Source organism: Anolis sagrei, chromosome 1 (genome assembly GCF_037176765.1).
Source record: "Anolis sagrei isolate rAnoSag1 chromosome 1, rAnoSag1.mat, whole genome shotgun sequence".
Taxonomy (NCBI): Eukaryota; Metazoa; Chordata; class Lepidosauria; order Squamata; family Dactyloidae; genus Anolis; species Anolis sagrei.
In genome coordinates, this window is record NC_090021.1 from 3,994,857 (window position 1) to 4,020,682 (window position 25,826).

The 25,826-nt window shown below is 47.2% G+C and overlaps 1 protein-coding gene across 1 annotated transcript in view; it reads right to left on the minus strand.

Moving 5' to 3' along the window:
* Positions 1 to 296: 296 nt before the first annotated feature.
* The window catches only part of KCNK3 (potassium two pore domain channel subfamily K member 3), a 124,584-nt gene continuing 99,054 nt past the window's right edge, over positions 297 to 25,826 (minus strand). The window contains exon 2 of the mRNA XM_060754771.2: positions 297 to 3,249. Within this exon, the coding sequence (XP_060610754.1) occupies positions 2,330 to 3,249 (920 nt within the window). The 3' untranslated portion in view covers positions 297 to 2,329. The remainder of the gene's footprint in view (positions 3,250 to 25,826) is intronic.

Sequence of the window (25,826 nt, forward strand, 5' to 3'; positions counted from 1 at the left end):
TTGTGCCAGAGTCTTTGCAGTTCAATTTCAAATTCCTCCTACCGTGTCAGTTTTTCCAGTTGTTTCTCTGCAATCCTGCTATTATTATTATTATTATTATTATTATTATTATTATTATTATGTGGTGCCAAACTGCCTTCATTTGACAGTGTAGATCCGGCATGGGCAAACTTCGGCCCAGCCGGTGTTTTGGACTTCAACTCCCACAATTCCTAACAGCCTCAGGGGCTAAAGGAAGGGGCCTGAGGCTGTTAGGAATTATGGGAGTTGAAGTCCAAAACACCGGCTGGGCCGAAGTTTGCCCATGCCTAGTGTAGCTGCATCTTAAGAGAATTGGGTACAAACTCCTGAAGATGCTATGCCCGCACATCATCCCAGGTTGCCCACGGCAGGACAATGGTAGCCATATACCTTTGGAACATTCTGCAAGGAAATCCTATTTGTCCTATTTCTCCACTTCTGACCCTGTTTTGAAGGGCAGAATATGTACCAATTGGTGCATCTATGCCAGACATGGGTAAACTTCAGCCCTCCAAGTGTTTTGGACTCCAACTCCCACAATTCCTAACAGCCTCAGGGGGTAAAGGAAGGGGCCTGAGGCTGTTAGGAATTATGGGAGTTGAAGTCCAAAATACCTGAAGGGCCAAAGTTTGCCTATCCCTAGTGTAGATGCATCTTAAGAGAACTGGATACAAACCCCTGAAGATGCTATGCCCGCACATCATCCCAGGTTGCCCACAGCAGGGCAATGGTAGCCATATACCTTTGGAACATTCTGCAAAGAAATCCTATTTGTCCTATTTCTCCACTTCTGACCCTGCTTTGAAGGGCAGAATATGTACCAATTGGTGCATCTATGCCAGACATGGGTAAACTTCAGCCCTCCAAGTGTTTAATGAATGCAGTCTGACCCCACTTCTACTTCCATGTGTTTACCACCAATCAGTGCTGAGACCTCACCAAACTACAACTCCCAGAATCCCACGGCATTGAGACTTGGTGGTGCCAAACTGCATTCATTGGATTGCATGGATCAGACATGGGTAAACTTGGGCCCTCCAGGTGTTTTGGACTCCAACTCCCAGAATTCCTAACAGCCTCAGGCCCTTTCCTTTCCCCCTTTTCAGCATCCACAACTCTGTTGGGAAGAAGCAGAATGGAACGGAAGACCCAATACTGTTTAATGAATGCAGTCTGACCCCACTTCTACTTCCATGTGTTTACCACCAATCAGTGCTGAGACCTCACCAAACTACAACTCCCAGAATCCCACGGCATTGAGACTTGGTGGTGCCAAACTGCATTCATTGGATTGCATGGATCAGACATGGGTAAACTTGGGCCCTCCAGGTGTTTTGGACTCCAACTCCCACAATTCCTAACAGTCTCAGGCCCCATCCTTTCCCCTTTTCAGCATCCACAACTCTGTTGGGAAGAAGCAGAATGGAACGGAAGACCCAATAGAGAAGCAGGAGAGGGTTGGCCATAGACTTTGGGATCCATACAATGGGATTTGTGGGTGTTTCCAAAGTGCGGGCATACCCCTGTGCAACTATTTCGGTGGTGCAGCGGAGCCAAGTGCCCCTTGGTTGCATATATACACATTCACACAAACATAGGGAAGCAATTGGGCAGGGGCCCTTGTGGCGAGTGTCACTTGTGAGCGGACCACAATGCATAGAAGGCAGCATTTTCACTGAGTGACCATCCAGTCGCCGAAGCCAATCTTTTCACTGTGTGCGGAGACAAGTTTCAATGCACAGTTTCCCCTACGTCCAGTGACAGAAAAGGGAAGAGAAGCGTTGCCATTGAAATGGCCAGGATCTGAAAAACTGGAGGAATAGCCCACCTTCTGTGGGTCCACGTCGAGGTGCTGAAAGAGACACCTCAAACTTGCCACCGACACCCCAACAACGCCCCTGTGAGGGTGCAAAAATGGATTGTTTTCAAGTTTCATTGATAGCAAAAAAAAAAAAAGGTCCACTGCCCCAAATGGGCATCTCAGCTGGAGGTTCCCATCTCAATGCTGACCATCTGGAGGACCTCCTTCCCATTTCTCCCTCACCAAACTGCAGGGGAACAGAGCTGAAACCACTCATAGCTATGGCTCCCTTGTTTCCCTCTCTGTATGGACACCATGGACACCAACCCATGCCTCAACCACCTCCCTTGTTCCTCTGTATCGATATCAGTGCAAATGCTGAGTCTGGTTGCGGCCCCATTCTTCTCACCATCTCCTGCGGCCTCCATCCCTTCCTTCCCCTTGCCGTAAAAGGAACGGGGTTCTTCCCCCGCTTTCAGGGCTGCGAGAGGCGGTTCCCCTCTTCCGTTACACGGAGCTCCGTCGCTTCATGAGTCCCTGGAAGGCGGAGAGGCTGTGGAGCCCCGTGGAGACGGAGCTGATGGCCGAGCGCCGGGCGTTGCAGAAGCATCGGTTGGAAGGCGTCTCCGGGTAATGGCCCGGGGACGAATGGCTCTGCTCCATGCAGGTGTCCGAGGTGGAGAGGTCTCTGGGGATAATCATGGGGATGGAGTACTGCAGCTTCTCCCGGCTCTTGTACCAAAGGCAGGAGCACATGGACTGGAAGTGGAGGACCTCGGCATAGACGTTGCGCAGGCCGCCTCGGCCTCCGCCGCCTCCGCAGCCTACGCTGGAGCTCCCAATGCCTCCCAGCGCGGCGGCGGTCGAGGAAGCGGTGGTGTCCGTAGTGTGGATGCTGCTGGCCTGGCCGTTGTGGGTGAGCAGAGCCCGGTGCTCAGCATCCCGCTTCTCATCCTCAGCGTTCATGGTCATGAAGCGCAACACCACCAGGTTGAGGAAGGCCCCAATCACGGTCAGCCCGGTCAAGATATAGATGAAGCTGAAGGCCACGTACTGGGGCTTGGTCTGTAGAGCCTGCTCCTTCTGGAGGGCCACGTAGTCCCCGAAGCCGATGGTGGTGAGGGTGATGAAGCAGTAGTAGTAGGCCTGGAAGAAGGTCCAGTTCTCGTAGTAGGAGAACGCCGCGGCTCCGATGCAGAGGGTGCTGAGGCAGGAGAAGAAGCCGATGGTCACCATGTTGGCCATGGAGACCTCTGGCCGCCGCATGCCAAGGCACTTCTTGATCCGGTGGAGGAGGTACCTCACAAAGGTGTTGATCCGCTCGCCCAGGCTCTGGAACATGACCAGGGTGAGAGGGATACCCAGGAGGGCGTAGAACATGCAGAAGACTTTGCCGCCATCGGTGCTGGGGGCTGCGTGGCCGTACCCTGCAGGAGAGAGACAGAAAGCATAGAGGCAACTGGGTTTCCAAGGCGGTAGAGAGGAAGGAGGAGCCTCCCCTCCTCACCCTAGCTTGGCAGGTGGTGTGGTGGCCCACTTCCTCCTTGTCCAACGTGGTGGCCAGTAAAAGGAAGGAAGGAGGAAGAGAGCGTCGTAGCTCCGTGGTGGACACTCTGTGCCAAGGTCCTCCTCTTCCGGTGCATGTGCTCCTGCTTCTGGTACCAGAGCCGGGAGAAGCGGCAACACTCTGCCCCCACAATGCAACCCACAACCCTCCCACACACCAAACACGGGTCTGCACAGCCTTGGTGTCCACGGAGCCACGTCACCTGCTTTTCTGGCAGGAGCTCCTGTCCTGTCAAGGAAAATAGGGAGACCCATAGGCATGAAGAAAGGCGAAAGGGTTAAGTTTTGGGGTTCATGACAGGAAGGCCAACCAGTTGGAATGGTACTGTTCAAGGAGGACACTTTATGATGAAGGTAGGAAAGGAAGGCAACTGGGTCAAGGGGAGGAGAATATTTGGAAAGGAAGATTAATGAAGGGACCTAAAGAGGTCCATCACAGGAAGACCAACCACATGAACCAGTAGGGTTTGAGAGGGACACTGTTGAATGTGGTCTGGAAGAAGGGAGGAAGGAGGAGGGAAGGAGAGAAGGAGGGAAGGAGGGAAGGAGGGAAGGAGGGAAGGAGGGAAGGAAGGAAGGAAGGAATGAAAGGAAGAAGGAAGGAAGGAAGGAAAGAAGGAAAGAAGGAAAGAAGGAAAGAAGGAAGGTAGGTAGGAAGGAAAGAAGGTAGGAAGGAAAGAAGGAAGGCAAAGAAGGAAGGTAGGAAGGAAGGAAAGAAGGAAGGATGGTAGGAAGGTAGGAAGAAAAGAAGAAAGGAAGGTAGGAAAGAAAGAAGGAATGAAAGGAAGGAAGGAAGGAAGGAAAGAAAGAAGGAAGGAAGGTAGGAAGAAAAGAAGAAAGGAAGGTAGGAAAGAAAGAAGGAATGAAAGGAAGGAAGGAAGGAAGGAAAGAAAGAAGGAAAGAAGGAAAGAAGGAAAGAAGGAAGGTAGGTAGGAAGGAAAGAAGGTAGGAAGGAAAGAAGGAAGGAAGGCAAAGAAGGAAGGTAGGTAGGAAGGAAAGAAGGAAGGATGGTAGGAAGGAAAGAAGGAAAGAAGGAAGGAAGGAAGGAAGGAAGGAAGGAAGGAAGGAAAGAAGGAAGGTAGGAAAGGAAAGAAGGAAGGAAGGAAAGAAGGAAGGAAGGAAGGAAGGAAGGAAGGAAGGAAAGAAGGAAAGAAGGAAGGTAGGAAGGAAGGAAAGAAGGAAAGAAGGGAAGTAGGAAGGAAAAAAGGAATGAAAGGAAGAAGGAAGGAACGAAGGAAGGAAGGAAGGAAAGAAGGAAGGAAGGAAGGAAGGAAGGAAGGAAAGAAAGAAGGAAGGCAGGAAGCCGCTCCTGACATGCTGTCCATCTCCCCAAATGTTCCCCTCTCCTTGATCTAAATTTTCCTTCCTTCCTTCCTTCCTTCCTTCCTTCCTTCCTTCCTTCCTTCCTTCCTTCCTTCCTTCCCTCCCTCCCTCCCTCCCTCCCTCCCTCCCTCCCTCCCTCCTTCCTTCCTTCCTTCCTTCCTTCCTTGGGAGGGCTAAAAGGATTAATCTCAGGATGACCCACCACATGAGCCAGTGGGTCTGGAAGAAGGTGACCCTGGGTTAAGATGAAGAGAACATTTGTGGAGATGGGTTAACCAAGAGGAAACATCTGGAGACATAAAATAGTTCAACACATTAAGATGGGGGAGTAGGATCCATGAAGGACACAGCAAGATGTGGGCCTGGAAGGAAGGAGATGAAATGGTCAAGGAAGGGACAACCTCTGGGGAGACGCATTAACGAAGGGAGAACTTTGCTGGGCCTAAAAGGGTTCATCACAGGAAGACCAAGCATCTGGGTCAGTAGAGCACGAGAAGACACTGTGTGGTGTCGGTCTGGAAGGGAGGAGGTGAAACTGTTAGACAGGAATAGCAAAGCATAGTCAAAGAAAAATACTGTTTGATGAACATGTGGTACATTAGAATCATAGAATCATAGAATCAAAGAGTTGGAAGAGACCTCCTGGGCCATCCAGTCCAACCCCATTCTGCCAAGAAGCAGGAATATTGCATTCAAATCACCCTTGACAGATGGCCATACAGCCTCTGTTTTGATAGCATCATTGATAGCATCTGAGTAGTAACTGTGAATGTCATGGTGCAATACCTAAGGGGACGTGGTAATGGCTAAACCATAACTATGTGAGGGTTGAAAATGAACAAAATCTGGCTACCAGTATTAAAAAAAAACTCTAAAATCACAACAGCAAAACAACAGAGGGGAAACAATCAGGGACATCTAATCACCTCTCAACAAAAGATTGCCCCAGGCACCAACAAGCCACACCAAACAACTGCCAGGCCATCAAATGCTAATCAAGGTGGCCAGTTGAAACATTCATACCTAGCTACAGCAGACAAGAGTTCTTTGTCCCACCCTGGTCATTCCACAGATATATGAACCCATTTTCCTAGTTCCAACAGATCTCGCTACCTCTTAGGATGCTTGCCATAGATGCAGGCGAAACGTCAGGAGACAATGCCTCTAGAACATGGCCATATAGCCCAAAAAAAACCTACAACAACCCTATGTGAGGGTTATTGCAAAGAAGTTGCATCAACCATTGTCCCTTACCTATCCGCAGGTAGCTATATAAAGAGGATGAAAAATCCATCTTTCTCTCTCCTGTGTGACTCAGTGTGAGTATCTGCCTAGGTTGTATATGACTATCTGATGACTTTGATTGTTTGCAAGTACAAGACAGAAAGTGGATCTGTGTATCCTGTTTTTATATTTGTATATACTGCAACTGTGAAGATTAAAGACTGGATATTTTGGGTGAAACTTGAATCCGTAAGTTGACTAAAACAGGGTGTAGATAAGTCCAGATGCTGGCAGTTGGACTCTGCTGAAGTGTGTTTTTGCTGTGAAAGGATTCTGCTGTGTTTTGCTTCCTTCTGGGACAATTGCCATCCAGTTTGCAGTGGTACAGGAAGGTCCTGATTTGGAACTATAAATCATTTCATGTACCCATCCCGTGACAGAAACATGAGAACATTTTGAGGAGATGGAAAGGTGGAAATCTGAGTGGCAAAGTATGGTTTGACTCAGTATGGTCTCCCTGCCTTATGTCCACCTCAACTGAGTCTCCTTCCCATACAACTTTTGCTCATGCACAACATTGGAAGGGTTTGCAACGATCCTCTAGAGAAGGACCTCTTCTCAAGACACACATGAGATTCAAGGGTTAGGATGTCCGTGGAACTGTAGGAAGCTGAGAGCCTTTAACCAATGGATGCAAGGACCATAATTTTCCAACCCAGATTTTCCCTCCCGGGGCCACAACATCCCCAACAGCATGGACACATGTATTGTCGAAGGCTTTCATGGCCGGAATCACTGGGTTGTTGTAGGTTTTTCGGACTATATGGCCATGTTCTAGAGGCATTCTCTCCTGACATTTTGCCTGCATCTATGGCAAGCATCCTCAGAGGTTGTGAGGTCTGTTGGAACTAGGAAAATGGGTTTATATATTTGTGGAATGACCAAGGTGGGGCAAAGGACTCTTGTCTGCTGGAGCCAGGTGGGAATGTTTCAACTGATCACCCTGATTAGCAAAGGACAAGAGGGATCCTCTCACCTCTGCAGGAGTCTACCGTATCCCATGCAACTGTGGACAAGCCTACATACCACCAAACGCAGCGCCCAAACATGAATCAAGGAACATGAAAGACACTGCAGACTCCTTCAACCAGAGAAGTCAGCCATAGCAGAGCACCTGGTGAACCAACCTGGACACAGCATATTATTTGAGAACACAGAAATGCTGGACCACTCTCACCACCACCATGTCAGGCTACACAGAGAAGCCATTGAAATCCACAAGCATGTGGACAATTTCAACAGAAAGGAGGAAACCATGAAAATGAACAAAATCTGGCTACTAGTATTAAAAAAAACTCTAAAATCACAACAGCACAACAACAGAGAAGAAACAAACAAAGACAGCTAATCACTTCTCAACGAAATATTACTGCAGGCACTGCCAGGCAATCAAATGCTAATCAAGGTGGTCAGTTGAAACATTCACACCTAGCTCCAGCAGACAAGAGTTCTTTGTCCCACCCTGGTCATTCCACAGATATATAAACCCTTTTTCCTAGTTCCAACAGACCTCACTACCTCTGAGGATGCTTGCCACAGATGCAGGCGAAACGTCAGGAGAGAATGCCTCTAGAACATGGCCATATAGCCCGAAAAAACCTACAACGACCCAGCATGGACACAGGCATGAAGCTTATGGCCTGAATGGTACTTGGCCAGACCAAGAGGAACGTACAATTTTAAGATGACCAGAGAGAAGAAAAGACAAGGGTCCTTCTGCTGAATCCAGCCATCCCCACAATCCCAGTGAATCTGTTGACGCACTTAAGGCAGACAGTTACGTATCATCGGCAACTTCATGCGCAACAGTTATGATAGATGGGAGGCCAAGTGATCTTTCAGTACAAGGCAGAGCATGAATATGTTTATAAATAAATACAAGAGTGATAAGTCAGCAAGGACCATTAGACAGCACTCATCAAAGGGGAAAGCAGCTTTAAGCCAAAGCCTTTAGTTTATGATGACCTCTGTCTGGGCAAAATTGAGCCCTTTGTTCCAAGAAAGAAAAATTACAAAAGCCAAGGACATGCAGAGAAATGCATGCAGCTATCCACACGCATATAGAATACTAGCCATCCCCTGCCACGTGTTGCTGTGGCCCAGTTTGGTGATCTGGAAAATAAAGTAACTACAACTCCCAAATGTCAAGGTCTATTTTCCCCAAACTCCACCAGTGTTCATATTTGGGCATATTTGGGCATATCTAGTTTGGTCTAGATCATTCATTGTTTGAGTCCACAGTGCTCTCTGGATGGAGATGAACTACAACTCCAAAACCCAACGCCAATGCCCACCAAACTTTTCAGCACCTTGGAGAACTCCTTTAAAGGTCAGAAGGAAAACATGGAGTGGATCCAATGTCATGGGATTTTCCACTTACAGGCTGTCCCAAAATTACAAACAAGATTGGTTCTGTGAGTTTGTTCTTAAGTTGAATCCATAGGGAGACCAAGGGGCTTGTTTATAAAGCTACCTCTCCGAACATATTCTCCCCTACGAACCATCAAGGTTACTAAGATCGTCTGGAGGGGCCCTGCTCTCGGTCCCACCGGTCTCACAAGCGCGGCTGGTGGGGACGAGGGACAGGGCCTTCTCGGTGGTGGCCCCACGACTCTGGAACTCTCTCCCGCCAGAGGTCAGAACCGCCCCAACAATCCTGACATTCAGGAAACAGGTGAAGTCATGGTTATGGAGACAGGCTTTCAAAGAATGAGACAACGATCTGGATGGAAGACGGTGTATATTCGATATTCGGGTTTAGTATGATGACTGACCACTGTAGTTTTAAATATATGTGCTTTTTTAATGTTTTATTGTAATGTGCACTTTGATATTGTACCGATTGTATGTGTTTTTATGGTTGGAAACCGGGCTGAGTCCATTTCCCAAAGCAGTTGCTCTACTCCGAACTCAAGAACGGAAAACAGAATGTTGGTGGACAGGAAAAGAGATTCAAAGATGGGCTCAAAGCCAACCTCAAAAACTGTGGCATAGACACTGAGAACTGGGAAGCCCTGGCCCTTGAGCGCTCCAGCTGGAGGTCAGCTGTGACCAGCAGTGCTGCAGAATTTAAAGAGGTGTGAATGGAGCGTGAAAGAGAGAAATGTGCCAAGAGGAAGGCGTGTCAAGCCAACCCCGACTGGGACCGCCTTCCACCTGGAAACCAATGCCCTCACTGCGGGAGAAGATGCAGGTCAAGAATCATAGAATAGAATCATAGAATCATAGAATCAAAGAGTTGGAAGAGACCTCATGGGCCATCCAGTCCAACCCCCTGCCAAGAAGCAGGAATATTGCATTCAAATCACCCCTGACAGATGGCCATCCAGCCTCTGTTTAAAAGCCTCCAAAGAAGGAGCCTCCACCACACTCCAGGGCAGAGAGTTCCACTGCTGAACGGCTCCCACAGTCAGGAAGTTCTTCCTCATGTTCAGATGGAATCTCCTCTCTTGTAGTTTGAAGCCATTGTCCCATTGCGTCCTAGTCTCCAGCAGGCATGTAGCCAGGGGGGGGGGGGGGGGGCTCGGGGGGCTTCAGCCCCCCCCGAAATTCTCATGGTGGTTCACAAAAAGGCCTTACTGGTGCATTATTTAAACTGTTATGTTTATTAATATCATGATTTGATCACCATTCTCAATATATCCCATATGTATGGGGGTATTGGGGTAATGATACAAAAGGTTTGCTAGGCTAGACCCTCTTTCACTCAGACTCAGCCCCCCCCGAAACTCAGCCCCCCCAAACCCCCCCCCCCCCTGAAATTTTTTTAGCCCCCCCCCCGAAACGAAATCCTGGCTACGGGCCTGGTCTCCAGGGAAGCAGAAAGGAAGCTTGCTCCCTCCTCTTTGTGGCTTCCTCTCACATATTTATACATGGCTATCATATCCCCTCTCAGAATAGGGCTCCACAGTCACCTATGGACCCACCGCCAGGACACTGATCCTGGAAGACTATCCTACTCGGACAACGAGGGATCACCTAAGTAAGTAAGTATATAGTTAAGACAAGTTACCATTAGAAGCATGTAAGATATGGAACAATTGCCAATGAGCAAACAACAGGCAAGTGTTTAAATAATGGTTCTGCAGGAATTGACTGCATTCATTCCACTCTAAATATGTTTCCTTCATATTTAAATTTTTCCAATTGATTTTATGATAATCTTACCAGAGATATCATGGGATGGGATGAGAGTAAAAAAGCTTTAACTGAATGCATAACTGGAAAATCACCAGAAGAATAAACAGCGGAAGCTACCTTTTGCAAAAAGGCAAGGCTCCGAATCTTTTTCCAAGCCCCTGAGACCTACAGAAAGCAACAAGCCATAACATTCAGAGCATGACATTTCCACAAATGAACAAAACCATCTTCCTGTTGATGTAGTAACAAAAGAGAAAAAAAGCAGAGCGTTGGTGCAAATTAAATCAGGACATGCCTTGCAGCGAGTCCTCGGCCTTCGTAATGAGCCCGAATTAGAGACACTTAAGGCAGCTTTGTCAAACGTCAAAAATACAATTAAATCCAATTTCTTCTATTTTTTAAAATACGTTTTAACAGAATGGAACCCATGGGCCATAGAGGGTGAGGTTTTTTTTTTTTTTTTTTTTTGTATATTACGTTTAGACATCTTGCCATTGGCCCTGGGGATGATGGATGCTGTAGTCCGAAAAATATCTGGAAGGCTACAGGATTTCCAAGACTGAACACAAAAAATTGTTAACACCAAGAAGGATAGGCCATCCAATAGAGTCTCCATCTGGCATACAGGAATATACAATTAAAACTCTCCCAGCAGATGGCCATCCAGACTCCATTTCAGTAATTATTAATTAGTTGGTATCAAACAATTGGGGCTACACAGTTCTAAGCCAGAGACGGAAGGAATTTCCTGGTCTTGGCTCAAGCCAGAGAAGCCAGTTTTAAGCCAGAGAAGGAAGGAATTTCCTGACCTTGGCTCAAGCCAGGGAAGCCAGAGAGAAGGAAGGACTTTCCTCTGCTTTCTTTTCCTCACTTCTGGTCCCTGGCCTTGCCTCAAGCCAGAGAAGCCAGTTTTAAGCCAGAGAAGGAAGGAATTTCCTGACCTTGGCTCAAGCCAGGGAAGCCAGAGAGAAGGAAGGACTTTCCTCTGCTTTCTTTTCCTCACTTCTGGTCCCTGGCCTTGCCTCAAGCCAGAGAAGCCAGTTTTAAACCAGAGAAGGAAGGAATTTCCTGGCCTTGGCTCAAGACAGGGAAGCCAGTTTTAAAGCCAGAGAAGCCAGTTTTAAACCAGAGAAGGAAGGAATTTCCTCTGTTTTCTTTTTCCTGCTTCTGGTCCCTGGCCTCGGCTCAAGCTAGAGAAGCCAGTTTTAAACCGGAGAAAGAAGGACTTTCCTCCGCTTTCTTTTCCCCGCTTCTGGTCAAGAGAAGCTAGTTTTAAACCAGAGAAGGAAGGAATTTCCTGGCCTTGGCTCAAGCCAGGGAAGCCAGTTTTAAAGCCAGAGAAGCCAGTTTTAAACCAGAGAAGGAAGGAATTTCCTCTGTTTTCTTTTCCCTGCTTCTGGTCTCTGGCCTTGGCTCAAACCAGAGAAGCCAGTTTTAAAGCTAGAGAAGCCAGTTTTAAACCAGAGGAAGGAATGCCCTCCGCTTGCTTTTCCCCGCTTCTAGTCCCTGGCCTTGGCTCAAGCCAGAGAAGCCAGTTTTAAACCAGAGAAGGAAGGAATTTCCTCAATTTTCTTTTCCCTCTTCTGGTCCCTGGCCTTGGCTCAAGCCAGAGAAGCCAGTTTTAAACCAGAGAAGAGAGGAATTTCCTCCGCTTTCTTTCCCCCGCTTCTCGTCCCTGGCTTCAACTCAAGCCAGAGAAGTCAGTTTTAAACCAGAGAAGGAAGGAATTTCCTCTGCTTTCTTTCCTCCACTTCTGGTCCGTGGCCTCAACTCAAGCCAGAGAAGCCAGTTTTAAACCAGAGAAGGAAGGAATTTCCTCCGCTTTCTTTCCCCCGCTTCTAGTCCCTGGCCTCGGCTCAAGCCAGAGAAGCCAGTTTTAAAGCCAGAGAAGGAAGGAATTTCCTCCGCTTTCTTTTCTCCGCTTTTGGTCCCTGGCCTTGGCTCAAGCCAGAGAAGCCAGTTTTAAACCAGAGAAGAGAGGAATTTCCTCCGCTTTCTTTCCCCCGCTTCTCGTCCCTGGCTTCAACTCAAGCCAGAGAAGCCAGTTTTAAACCAGAGAAGAGAGGAATTTCCTCCGCTTTCTTTCCCCCGCTTCTCGTCCCTGGCTTCAACTCAAACCAGAGAAGTCAGTTTTAAACCAGAAAAGGAAGGAATTTCCTCCGCTTTCTTTCCCCCGCTTCTAGTCCCTGGCCTCGGCTCAAGCCAGAGAAGCCAGTTTTAAAGCCAGAGAAGGAAGGAATTTCCTCCGCTTTCTTTTCTCCACTTCTGGTCCCTGGCCTTGGCTCAAGCCAGAGAAGTCAGTTTTAAACCAGAGAAAGAAGGAATTTCCTCTGCTTTCTTTCCCCCACTTCTGGTCCGTGGCCTCAACTCAAGCCAGAGAAGCCAGTTTTAAACCAGAGAAGGAAGGAATTTCCTGGCCTTGGCTCAAGCCAGGGAAGCCAGTTTTAAAGCCAGAGAAGCCAGTTTTAAACCAGAGAAGGAAGGAATTTCCTCTGTTTTCTTTTCCCTGCTTCTGGTCTCTGGCCTTGGCTCAAACCAGAGAAGCCAGTTTTAAAGCCAGAGAAGCCAGTTTTAAACCAGAGGAAGGAATGCCCTCCGCTTGCTTTTCCCCGCTTCTAGTCCCTGGCCTCGGCTCAAGCCAGAGAAGCCAGTTTTAAACCAGAGAAGAGAGGAATTTCCTCCGCTTTCTTTCCCCCGCTTCTCATCCCTGGCTTCAACTCAAGCCAGAGAAGTCAGTTTTAAACCAGAGAAGGAAGGAATTTCCTCTGCTTTCTTTCCCCCACTTCTGGTCCATGGCCTCAACTCAAGCCAGAGAAGCCAGTTTTAAACCAGAGAAGGAAGGAATTTCCTCCGCTTTCTTTCCCCCGCTTCTAGTCCCTGGCCTCGGCTCAAGCCAGAGAAGCCAGTTTTAAAGCCAGAGAAGCAAGGAATTTCCTCCGCTTTCTTTTCTCCACTTCTGGTCCCTGGCCTTGGCTCAAGCCAGAGAAGTCAGTTTTAAACCAGAGAAAGAAGGAATTTCCTCCGCTTTCTTTCCCCCGCTTCTAGTCCCTGGCCTCGACTCAAGCCTGAGAAGCCAGTTTTAAACCAGAGAAGGAAGGAATTTCTTCCGATTTCTTTCCCCTGCTTCTGGTCCCTGGCCTTGGCTCAAGCCAGAGAAGCCTGTTTTAAACCAGAGAAGAGAGGAATTTCTTCCGCTTTCTTTCCCCTGCTTCTCGTCCCTGGCTTCAACTCAAGCCGGAGAAGTCAGTTTTAAACCAGAGAAAGAAGGAATTTCCTCTGCTTTCTTTCCTCCACTTCTGGTCCGTGGCCTCAACTCAAGCCAGAGAAGCCAGTTTTAAACCAGAGAAGGAAGGAATTTCCTCCGTTTTCTTTTCCCCGCTTCTGGTCCCTGGCCTCGCCTCAAGCCAGAGAAGTCAGTTTTTAACCAGAGAAGGAAGGAATTTCCTCAATTTTCTTTTCCCCACTTCTGGTCCCTGGCCTCACCTCAAGCCAGAGAAGCCAGTTTTAAACCAGAGAAGGAAGGAATTTCCTGGCCTTGGCTCAAGCCAGGGAAGCCAGTTTTAAAGCCAGAGAAGCCAGTTTTAAACCAGAGAAGGAAGGAATTTCCTCTGTTTTCTTTTCCCTGCTTCTGGTCTCTGGCCTTGGCTCAAACCAGAGAAGCCAGTTTTAAAGCCAGAGAAGCCAGTTTTAAACCAGAGGAAGGAATGCCCTCCGCTTGCTTTTCCCCGCTTCTAGTCCCTGGCCTCGGCTCAAGCCAGAGAAGCCAGTTTTAAACCAGAGAAGAGAGGAATTTCCTCCGCTTTCTTTCCCCCGCTTCTCATCCCTGGCTTCAACTCAAGCCAGAGAAGTCAGTTTTAAACCAGAGAAGGAAGGAATTTCCTCTGCTTTCTTTCCCCCACTTCTGGTCCATGGCCTCAACTCAAGCCAGAGAAGCCAGTTTTAAACCAGAGAAGGAAGGAATTTCCTCCGCTTTCTTTCCCCCGCTTCTCGTCCCTGGCCTCGGCTCAAGCCAGAGAAGCCAGTTTTAAAGCCAGAGAAGCAAGGAATTTCCTCCGCTTTCTTTTCTCCACTTCTGGTCCCTGGCCTTGGCTCAAGCCAGAGAAGTCAGTTTTAAACCAGAGAAAGAAGGAATTTCCTCCGCTTTCTTTCCCCCGCTTCTAGTCCCTGGCCTCGACTCAAGCCAGAGAAGCCAGTTTTAAACCAGAGAAGGAAGGAATTTCTTCCGATTTCTTTCCCCTGCTTCTGGTCCCTGGCCTTGGCTCAAGCCAGAGAAGCCTGTTTTAAACCAGAGAAGAGAGGAATTTCTTCCGCTTTCTTTCCCCTGCTTCTCGTCCCTGGCTTCAACTCAAGCCGGAGAAGTCAGTTTTAAACCAGAGAAAGAAGGAATTTCCTCTGCTTTCTTTCCTCCACTTCTGGTCCGTGGCCTCAACTCAAGCCAGAGAAGCCAGTTTTAAACCAGAGAAGGAAGGAATTTCCTCCGTTTTCTTTTCCCCGCTTCTGGTCCCTGGCCTCGCCTCAAGCCAGAGAAGTCAGTTTTAAACCAGAGAAGAGAGGAATTTCCTCCACTTTCTTTTCCCCACTTCTCATCCCTGCCTTCAACTCAAGCCAGAGAAGCCAGTTTTAAACCAGAGAAAGAATTTCCTCCGCTTTCTTTTTCCCACTTCTAGTCCCTGGCCTCGGCTCAAGCCAGAGAAGTCAATTTTAAACCAGAGAAGGAAGGAATTTCTTCCACTTTCTTTTTCCCGCTTCTGGTCCCTGGCCTCGACTCAAGCCAGAGAAGCCAGTTTTAAACCAGAGAAGCCAGTTTTAAACCAGAGAAGGAAGGAATTTCCTCAATTTTCTTTTCCCCACTTCTGGTCCCTGGCCTCGACTCAAGCCAGAGAAGCCAGTTTTAAACCAGAGAAGAGAGGAATTTCCTCTGCTTGTTTCCCCCCGCTTATGGAGTAAAACAACCACTTTCAAAGTTAAGACCACCCAGCGAAACAGGAAGTAACACTTTTAAACCATTAATGAAAGGATTTGGAAGTTTCAGAAGTTTTGAAAAGTTTTGGGAAAAAAAATTCTATGAAATTCGGAATTGACTTTAGAATCGAACTACCAGCATCCCCTACATCCGAAACAGGTTTTGAACCTTTTTTTTTTTTTGTATCAACCAAGCCTAATATATACATATGAGTTTTATTTACTGCTTGTATTACTGTTCTTTTTTTGCTTTTGTTATTGCTGTGTTGTGGGCTTGGCCTCATGTAAGCTGCACCGAGTCGCTTGGGGAGATGGTAAGGTAAAGGTAAAGGTAGTCCCCTGACATTAAGTCCAGTCATGTCTGACTCTGGGGTGTGGTGCTCATCTCCATTTCTAAGCCAAAGAGCCAGCGTTGTCCGTAGACACCTCCAAGGTCATGTGGCCGGCATGACTGCATGGAGCGCCGTTATACAAATAAAGTATTATTGTTGTTGTTGTTGTTGTTGTTGTTGTTGTTGTTATATCTGCTTCTTGCAAAGGGAAAGTGGAGCCTCGGGTGTAATAGCACCATTTCCCACGAGGGGGCACCACTGGGCTCTTGTGAATCTTTTGCCTCTTCTGGGCAGATGATGAGAAAGAGATGATGCACCTGTTGCAGGCTCTTTTTCAGCAGCCAGGAAAATGAAAAAACGGGCAATAAAACCAGCTTTCGGCTGTCCCTGCAGATACAAGGCATAATTACAGATGGTTTTAAAGCCTAAGAGGATAATATGACCTCAGAGAGAAAGAGAGGGATGGAGGCAGGGGGGAGCAGAAAGCAAAGGGGGCGAGTGTTGGAGATAATGCATGCATCTGCAAAAACAAGAGAAGAAGAGGGCAACCCAAGGATGGCCTGGGAGATCAAAATAATGCAACACCCAAAACACTGCAGAATATGTATTGTTGAATAGCAGGGTTGGAATTGATGGTCTTGTGTATTATTATTATTATTATTATTATTATTATTATTATTATTATTATATTGGTTATGTATTACTGCATAGCAGGGCTTGGGCATACTAGCCATTTTGTATTGTCGTTATTGTTGCTGTTACTGTTGCTGTTGTTATATGTATTGATGCATAGCAAGGTTGGACTTGATGGTCTTATGTATGTATTATCTGGAGGAAATACATCTGGAGGAAAGCAAGAGTCATCGCCATCTTGAAGCCAGGCAAAGACCGTAATGATCCAAAACGCTATAGACCAATCTCCCTGTTGTGCCACCTCTACAAAGTCCTGGAGAGACTTATTTTGCATAGAATTACGGAAAAAATAGACCCATGTCTGATCCCACAGCAAGCAAAAAAAAAAAAGGCAAAAGCTGCACATCGCAAGTGCTGAACCTGACTCAGCACATAGAAGATGGCTTTGAAAAACAGCAGATCACAGGAGCTGTCTTCATAGACCTGTCAGCAGCCTATGAGACTGTGAACCACCACTGCCTCCTCCTGAGAAAAATGTATAACATCACAAAGGACTACCACCTCACCCGCCTCATAGGAAACCTGCTACAAAACAGGAGCTTTTTTGTTGAGTTCCAGGGCCAGAGAAGCAGATGGCAGAAACAGAAGAACGGCCTGCCTCAGGGGAGCGTGCTTGCCCCATCCATGTTCAACATAGAATCATAGAATCACAGAATCAAAGAGTTGGAAGAGACCTCATGGGCCATGCAGTCCAACCCCATTCTGCCAAGAAGCAGGAATATTGCATTCAAATCACCCCTCACAGATGGCCATCCAGCCTCTGCTTAAAAGCTTCCAAAGAAGGAGCCTCCACCACACTCCGGGGCAGAGAGTTCCACTGCTGAACGGCTCTCACAGTCAGGAAGTTCTTCCTCATGTTCAGATGGAATCTCCTCTCTTGTAGTTTGAAGCCATTGTTCCCTTGCGTCCTAGTCTCCAAGGAAGCAGAAAACAAGCTTGCTCCCTCCTCCCTGTGGCTTCCTCTCACATATTTATACATGGCTATCATATCTCCTCTCAGCCTTCTCTTCTTCAGGCTAAACATGCTGAACTCCTGAAGCCGCTCCTCATAGGGCTTGTTCTCCAGACCCTTGATCATTTTAGTTACCCTCCTCTGGACACATTCCAGCTTGTCAATATCTCTCTTGAATTGTGGTGCCCAGAATTGGACACACTATTCCAGATGTGGTCTAACCAAAGCAGAATAGAGGAGTAGCATTACTTCCTTAGATCTAGACACTGTGCTCCTCTTGATGCAGGCCAAAATCCCATTCCCTTTTTTTGCCGCCACATCACATTGTTGGCTCATGTTTAACTTGTTGTCCACGAGGACTCCAAGATCTCTTTCACACGTACTGCTCTCGAGCCAGGCATTGTCCCCATTCTGTATCTTTGCATTTCATTTTTTCTGCCAAAGTGGAGTATCTTGCATTTGTCACTGTTGAACTTCATTTTGTTAGTTTTGGCCCATCTCTCTAATCTGTCAAGATCGTTTTGAATTCTGCTCCTGTCCTCTGGACTATTGACCAGCCACTGCCAGAAGGGACAGAGAGTTTCATCTATGCTGATGATCGTGCCATTACTGCTCAAGCAGGGAGCTTTGAGATGGTAGAACAGAAGCTTTCCAAAGCTCTAGGTGCTCTTACTGCCTATTACAGGGAAAACCAACTGATCCCCAACCCATCTAAAACACAGACATGTGCTTTTCATCTCAAGAACAGACAAGCATTCCAGGCTCTGAAGATCACCTGGGAAGGAATCCCATGGGAGCATTGCAGTGCACCCAAATACCTGGGAGTCACTCTGGACCGCGTTCTTACCTACAAGGAGCATTGCCTGAACATCAAGCAAAAACTGGGCGCTAGAAACAATATCATAGGAAAGCTGACTGGCACAACCTGGGGATCACAACCAGACACAGTGAAGACATCCGCCCTTGCGCTGTGCTACTCTGCTGCTGAGTACGCATGCCCAGTGTGGAACACATCTCACCACGCTAAAACAGTGGATGTGGCTCTTAATGAGACATGCCGCATTATCACGGGGTGCCTGCGCCCTGCACCACGGGAGAAATTACACTGTCTAGCTGGTATTGCACCACCTGACATCCGCCAGGAAGTAGCAGCCAATAGTGAAAGGACCAAGGCAGAGACATCTCCAGCTCATCCCATTTGGGTATCAGCCAGCACGTCAATGACTTAAATCAAGAAATAGTTTTCTAAGATCTACAGAGACACTCGCTGGAACACCTCAGCAAGCGAGAGTCCAAAAATGGCAGGCTCAAACCCAGAACCTCAACCAATGGCTGATACCAAATGAGAGACTCCCTCCTGGGCACACAGAAGAGTGGGCGACTTGGAAGGCGCTGAACAGACTGCGCTCTGGCACCACGAGATGCAGAGCCAATCTTAAGAAATGGGGCCACAAAGTAGAATCCACGACATTAGAGTGTGGAGGAGAGCAAACCACTGACCACCTGCTGCAATGCACCCTGAGCCCTGCCACATGCACAAGGGAGGACCTTCTTGCGGCAACACCAGAGGCACTCCAAGTGACCAGCTACTGGTTAAAGGACATTTAATCAACTATCAAGTTTACAAAATTTGTGTTTTTTATTTTATTTTATCTGTTTGTTTGTTTTGTTCTGTTAGAAATGTAATACAATGTTCTGGCTGCGGATGACATGATAAATAAATAAATATATTGCTGCATAGCAGGGCTTGGGCTCACTGGCCATTTTGTGTTGTTGTTATTGTTGTTGTTATTATATGTATTGATGCATAGCAGGAGCTTAGGGTCATTGGTCATTTTGTGTTGTTGTTGTTGATATATGTATTGATGCATAGAAGGGTTGGACTTGATAGCTTTGTCTATTATTATTATTATTATTATTATTATTATTATTATTATATTGATTATGTATTTCTGCATAGCAGGGCTTGGGCTCACTGGCCGTTTTGGGTTGTTGTTATTGTTATTGTTGTTATATGTATTGATGCATAAGCAGCATTGGACTTGATGACCTTCTGTATTATTATTATTATTATTATTATCATATTGATTATGTATTGCTGCATAGCAGTGGATTGGGTTCACTGGCCATTTTGTGTTGTTGTTATTGTTGTTGTTATATGTATTGATGCATAGCAAGGTTGGAACTGATGGTCTTGTGTATTATTATTATTATTATATTGATTATGTATTGCTGCATAGCAGGGGCTTGGGCTCACTGGACATTTCGTGTTGTTGTTGTTGTTATATGTATTGATGCATAGCAGGGTTGGACTTGATGATCTTCTGTATTATTATTATTATTATTATATTGATTATGTATTGCTGCATAGCAGTGGATTGAGTTCACTGGCCATTTTGTGTTGTTGTTATTGTTGTTGTTATATGTATTGATACATAGCAGCATTGAACTTGATGGTCTTGTGTATTATTATTATTATTATATTGATTATGTATTGCTGCATAGCAGGGCTTGGGCTCACTGGACATTTTGTGTTGTTGTTATTGTTGTTGTTATATGTATTGATGCATAGCAAGGTTGGAATTGATGGTCTTGTGTATTATTATTATTTTATTGATTATGTATTGCTGCATAGCAGGGCTTGGGCTCACTGGCTGTTTTGTGTTGTTGTTATTGTTGTTATATGTATTGATGCATAGCAGGAGCTTAGGGTAACTGGCCATTTTGTGTTGTTGTTGATATATGTATTGATGCATAAAAGGGTTGGACTTGATAGCTTTGTGTATTTTTATTATTATTATTATTATTATTATTATTATTATTATTATATTGATTATGTATTGCTGCATAGCATGTCTTGGGCTCACTGGCCATTTTGTGTTGTTGTTATTGTTGGAATTGATGTTTTATTATTAATATTATTATTATTATTATTATTATTATTATTATATTGATTACGATTACCCAATATTGTTGCATAGCAGGGCTTGGGCTCACTGGCCATTTTATGTTGTTGTTGTTACATGTATTGATGCATAGCCGGAGCTTGGGGTCACTCGCCATTTTGTGTTGTTGTCGTTACTATTATTATTTTGTTATGTATTGATGCATAGTAGGATTGGACTTGATGGCCTTGTGTATGATTATTATTATTGTTATTATTGTATTGATTATGCATTGCTGTATTGAAGGGGGCTGGAGTCAATGGCCCTTGTGTGTCGTCATCATCATCACCATCATCAAGTAGTGATGCTTGGCTGGGGATTGGACTCAATGGCCCTTGTGCCTTGATTGGAAGTAAAAGCTATTAGGAATCTGTTGCTTCCTGGGAGTCCGGTTGAGCCTCCTTTTGGGGAGGCTGGATGGCCATCTGTTGGGAGGGCTTGGGTGGTGTCCTCCTGCCTGGCAGAAGGGAGTTGGACTGGATGACCTTTGGGGACCCCTCCAACTCTATCTTCCAAGAAGGTCCTGTACCTTGGAGAGCTCCCTTAATGCTATCCAAAGCCTGGAATGGATAAGCTGAAGGAAGGGAGTCTACCTTTCATGAGTGGAGCCCTTCCACTGCCTTTAGCAATGGAGTAAAGGACTCTGGTTGAATTTGGGGCGCATTGCATGGAAAACACAGCCCCCTTCTCTCTCTCTCTTTCTCTCCACGAAGGACTCATCCCTGCAGCTGGATTTCGGTTAATCTCCGTCTGGCACGGCCCAAACCGCGTGCTAAATTACGTTAAAAGGGCTTATTCCTTATATTTGCTTCTGGGATTATCTGTCTAATGGAGTCCTGCAGTTCAGCCACACATTTATGGGACATCGCTGTTCCCGAGAAGGCTTCCCCAGAAACAGAAATGTAGGCATCATCAAAGGAGTTTTAGCTACTCGAACCCTGGGCTCCTGAATCATAGAATCATAGAATCCTAGAGTTGGAAGAGACCTCATGGGCCACCCAGTCCCACCCCATTCTGCCAAGAAGCAGGAATATTGCATTCAAAGCACCCCGACAGATGGCCATCCAGCCTCTGCTTAAAGGCCTCCAAAGAAGGAGTCTCCACCACGCTCCGGGGCAGAGAGTTCCACTGTTGAAGAGATCTAGGGCTCGAATTTGCTCTCAGTTATAGAAACCCACTGGGTGATCTTGAGCAAATCAGACTCTCAGTGTCAAAGGCAGGGAAAAGTAAAATCTCTTCTGAACAGATCCGTTTTGTTGAGGAGAAGGGAATGTTTAGCCTGATTTAAACAGGAGTTCCCGGTGCTGCAATGGGTTAAACCCTTGTGCCAGCAGGACTGCTGACTGAAAGGTCAGTGATTCAAATTTAGGGGGTGGGATGAGCTCCTGTCTGTCAGCTCCAGTTTCTCATGTGGGAACATGAGAGAAGCCTCCCACACCAGAAGCGACTTGCAGTTTCTCAAGTTGCTCATGACACAAAGAAAGAAAGAAAAAAGTACAGAAGCTGGATGGCCACTTGTTGGGAGGGCTTGGATTGGGCATTCCTGCACTGCCAAAGGGGGTTGGACTGGATGGCCTTTGGTGTTGTCTTCAAACTCTATGGAAGTTTGGTTGAGTCTCAGAAACCTTAGTGGTTTCTAAGCAGGACCTGGATGGGCATCTATGAGGATGACTTGGATGGTGTCTTTCTGCCTGGCAGAAGGGGGCCAGACTAGATGGCCTTTGGGGTTCCTACCAAACTCTAGTGGAATATAGACTGCCCGGAAGCATATTGGGAATACCTTTCCCTGGCTGTCTTTAAGGCTGGATGGCCATCTGCTGGGAAGGCTTGGATGGTGTCTTCCTGCCTGGCAGAAGGGGACAGACTGGATGGCCTTTGGGGTTCCTACCAAACTCTAGTGGAATATAGACTGCCTAGAGGTTTATTGGGAATGCCCTTCCCTGGCTGTCTTTAAGGCTGGATGGCTATCTGCTGGGAAGGCTTGGATGGTGTCTTCCTGCCTGCCAGAATGGGATCCGACTAGATGGCCTTTGGGGTTCCTACCAAACTCTAGTGGAATATAATTGCCTGTGAGTCTGGTGGAGTCTTCTTCTCTGGAGGTTTCTAAGCAGAGGATGGATGCTCATCCGTTGGGAGGTTTTAGGTTGTATTTTTCTGCCCGACCAATGATCTCAGGGTTTCTTCTAATTCCTGGTCTGGATCCGCTGCCCCACTGACACAGGATGCAGACCCACCATTGCGTAAAGAGGGATTTTCAGTCCAAGATTGCAACCACGTAGTCACCTTAGATCAAACACTAGCATATAGGAAACAGTATACGAACACCAAGCACAAAGTAGTTTCACACAATAACATCCTGGAGAAACTTACTGGCAGCACATGGGGTGCAGACCCAAAATTAGTAAGAACATCAGCCCTGGTTTTGTCTTACTCGACTGCCAAGTATGCCTGCCCTGTTTGGCACAAGTCTGCCCATGTGAAGCAGGTGAACGTAGCATTGAATGGAACATGCAGAATAATCACAGGATGTCTTAAACCTACACCTGTTGATAAACTCTACAAGCTAGCAGGCGTTGCCTCCCCCCTCTCATGATGTGCGATGGGAAGTTGCTGCTAAATGTGAGAGAAATAAGGTTGAACCCTGTGAAAGCCCCCCCCCCCCCCTCCCACTGCATGGCTACCAGCCTCCTCCCAGTAGACTCCAATCAAGGGAAAGCTTTATGAGGACTACCACTCCTCTTGGCATCCCCTCAGCAACAGGGGGATGCCTCAGGGGAGTGTGCTTGCTCCATCCATGTTCAACATCTACACAAATGACCAGCCACTGCCAGAAGGGACAGAGAGTTTCATCTATGCTGATGATCGTGCCATTACTGCTCAAGCAGGGAGCTTTGAGATGGTTGAACAGAAGCTCTCCAAAGCTCTAGGTGCTCTTACTGCCTATTAAAGGGAAAACCAGCTGATCCCTAATCCATCTAAAACACAGACATGCACCTTTCACCTTAAGAACAGACAAGCATCCCGAGCTCTGAGGATTACCTGGGAAAGAATACCACTGGAGCATTGCAGCGCACCCAGATACCTGGGAGTCACTCTGGACCATGCTCTGACCTACAAGAAACACTGCCTGAACATCAAGCAAAAAGTGGGCGCTAGAAACAATATCATATGAAAGCTGACTGGCACAACCTGGGGATCACAACCAGACACAGTGAAGACATCTGCCCTTGCGCTATGCTACTCTGCTGCTGAGTATGCATGCCCAGTGTGGAACACATCTCACCACACTAAAACAGTGGATGTGGCTCTTAATGAGACATGCCGCATTATCACAGGGTGTCTGCGCCCTACACCACTGGAGAAACTGCACTGTCTAGCCGGTATTGCACCACCCAACATCCGCCGGGAAGTGGCAGACAATAGTGAAAGGACCAAGGCAGAGACATCTCCAGCTCATCCCCTGTTTGGGTATCAGCCAGCATGCCAACGACTTAAATCAAGACATAGTTTTCTTAGATCTACAGAGACACTTGCTGGAACACCTCAGCAAGCGAGAGTCCAAAAGTGGCAGGCTCAAACCCAGCACCTCAATCCATGGGTAATACCAGATGAGAGACTCCCCCCTGGGCACACAGAGGACTTGCCGACTTGGAAAGCGCTGAACAGATTGCGCTCTGGCACCACGAGATGCAGAGCCAACCTTAAGAAATGGTGCCACAAAGTGGAATCCTCGACATGCGAGTGTGGAGAAGAGCAAACCACTGACCACCTGTTGCAATGCACCCTGAGCCCTGCCACATGCATGATGGAGGACCTTCTTGCGGCAACACCAGAAGCACTCCAAGTGGCCAGATACAGGTCAAAGGACATTTAACCAACTACCAAGTTTGCAAAATCTGTAGTTTTTTTGTTTTGGTTTTTGGTTTTTTAAAAAAATCTGTGTGTTTGTTTTGTTCTGTTAGAAATGTAATACAATGGTATGGTTGCTGATGACACGATAAATAAATAGCAACAGCAAGGGTATCCCTCTGGGCAGCTAAACCAGAAATCCCAACTGGATGGCCCCCCATGAGAGAGGGTCTTCCTCCAGGGGGGCAAACCAAGAATGGGCAACCTGGAAGTCCCTGAACAGAGTCAGAAGTGGAGTGGGCAGGTCAAAAGACAACCTGGCAAAATGACACGACCCAAAAGAATCCCACACCTTGTGGAGCAGAATAGACAACTCCGCATCTGTATGCCTGTCCGCAATGCCCTGCCTCATGTACAGAGGAGGAATTGGAGGTTACAGACAATGCCGTTGCTGTTGCCCGTTTTTGGTGAAAAGATATTTAGCTGCCTGCGCGTCTTCTATTTTTGTCAGTTTTATACTAATTTATGCAATGCTTTCGATATGAAATAAATAAATAACCACATAGTGGTATTTCAGTGCAGGAATGGGGGGTCTCCATAACACCTGGCTTGCAGGGCCATCTCCTTGCCCTCCAGAAAAGCCTTGGGAGCTTTTCCTTCCCCACATGCCTGCAGGCGGCCTTGTCCTCAGGACGCTCCCTGCTGCCCTTTGGGAGCCCCATCCAGTCTGGGCACAGCAGAAGTGGCTGATCGCCTGTGACAGAGAATGTGCAGGAAAGAGGAGAGAGAGAGAAAGAAGGGAAGGAAGCTATAAAAAGGAGCCAAGAAGAGGCTGGGAGGGATGGGCCGCCTCCTTCTCTCTCTCTCTCTCTCTCTCTCTCTCTCTCTCTCTGACTCAGCAACGCATTGAGCATCATCGCTCCAACATCACCCCAAAATCCCCTCTGGGGAGGAATTTCAAACTGGCTGCTTCCATCTCAGACATCTTAGGTTGGAAGGGACTTTTTTCTATCCCCAGAAAATGCCACTTGCCAACATCTCCCTTCAATTGTGGTGCCCAGAACTGGACACAGTATTCCAGATGTGGTCTAACCAAAGCAGGATAGAGCATGGGGAGCATGACTTCATGTTGTTCATTCGTTCAGTCGTTTCCGACTCTTCGTGACCTCATGGACCAGCCCACGCCAGAGCTCCCTGTCGGCCGTTACCACCCCCAGCTCCTTCAAGGTCAGTCCAGTCACTTCAAGGATGCCATCCATCCACCTTGCCCTTGGTTGGCCCCTCTTCCTTTTGCCTTCCACTTTCCCCAGCATCATTCCCTTCTCTAGGCTCTCCTGTCTCCTCATGATGTGGCCAAAGGACTTCAGCTTTGTCTCTGGTCTCCTTCCCTCCAGTGAGCAGCCCGGCTTTATTTCCTGGAGGATGGACTGGTTGGATCTTCTCGCAGTCCAAGGCACTCTCAGCACTTTCCTCCAACACCACAGCTCAAAAGCATCTCTCTTCCTTCGCTCAGCCTTCCCTAAGGTCCAGCTCTCACATCCGTAGGTGAGTACAGGGAATACCATGGCTTGGACTAGGCAATGGATCTTTGTTGCCAGTCTGATGTCTCTACTCTTCACTATTTTATCGAGACTGGACATTGCTCTCCTCCCAAGAAGTAAGCGTCTTCTGATTTCCTGGCCACAGTCTGCATCTGCAGTAATCTTTGCACCTTTGACTTCATACAATCATAGAATCAAAGAGTTGGAAGAGACCTCATGGGCCATCCAGTCCAACCCCATTCTGCCAAGAAGCAAGAATATTGCATTCAAATCACCCCCGACAGATGGCCATCCAGCCTCTGTTTAAAAGCTTCCAAAGAAGGAGCCTCCACCACACTCCGGGGCAGAGAGTTCCACTGCTGAACGGCTCCCACAGTCAGGAAGTTCTTCTTTATGTTCAGATGGAATCTCCTCTCT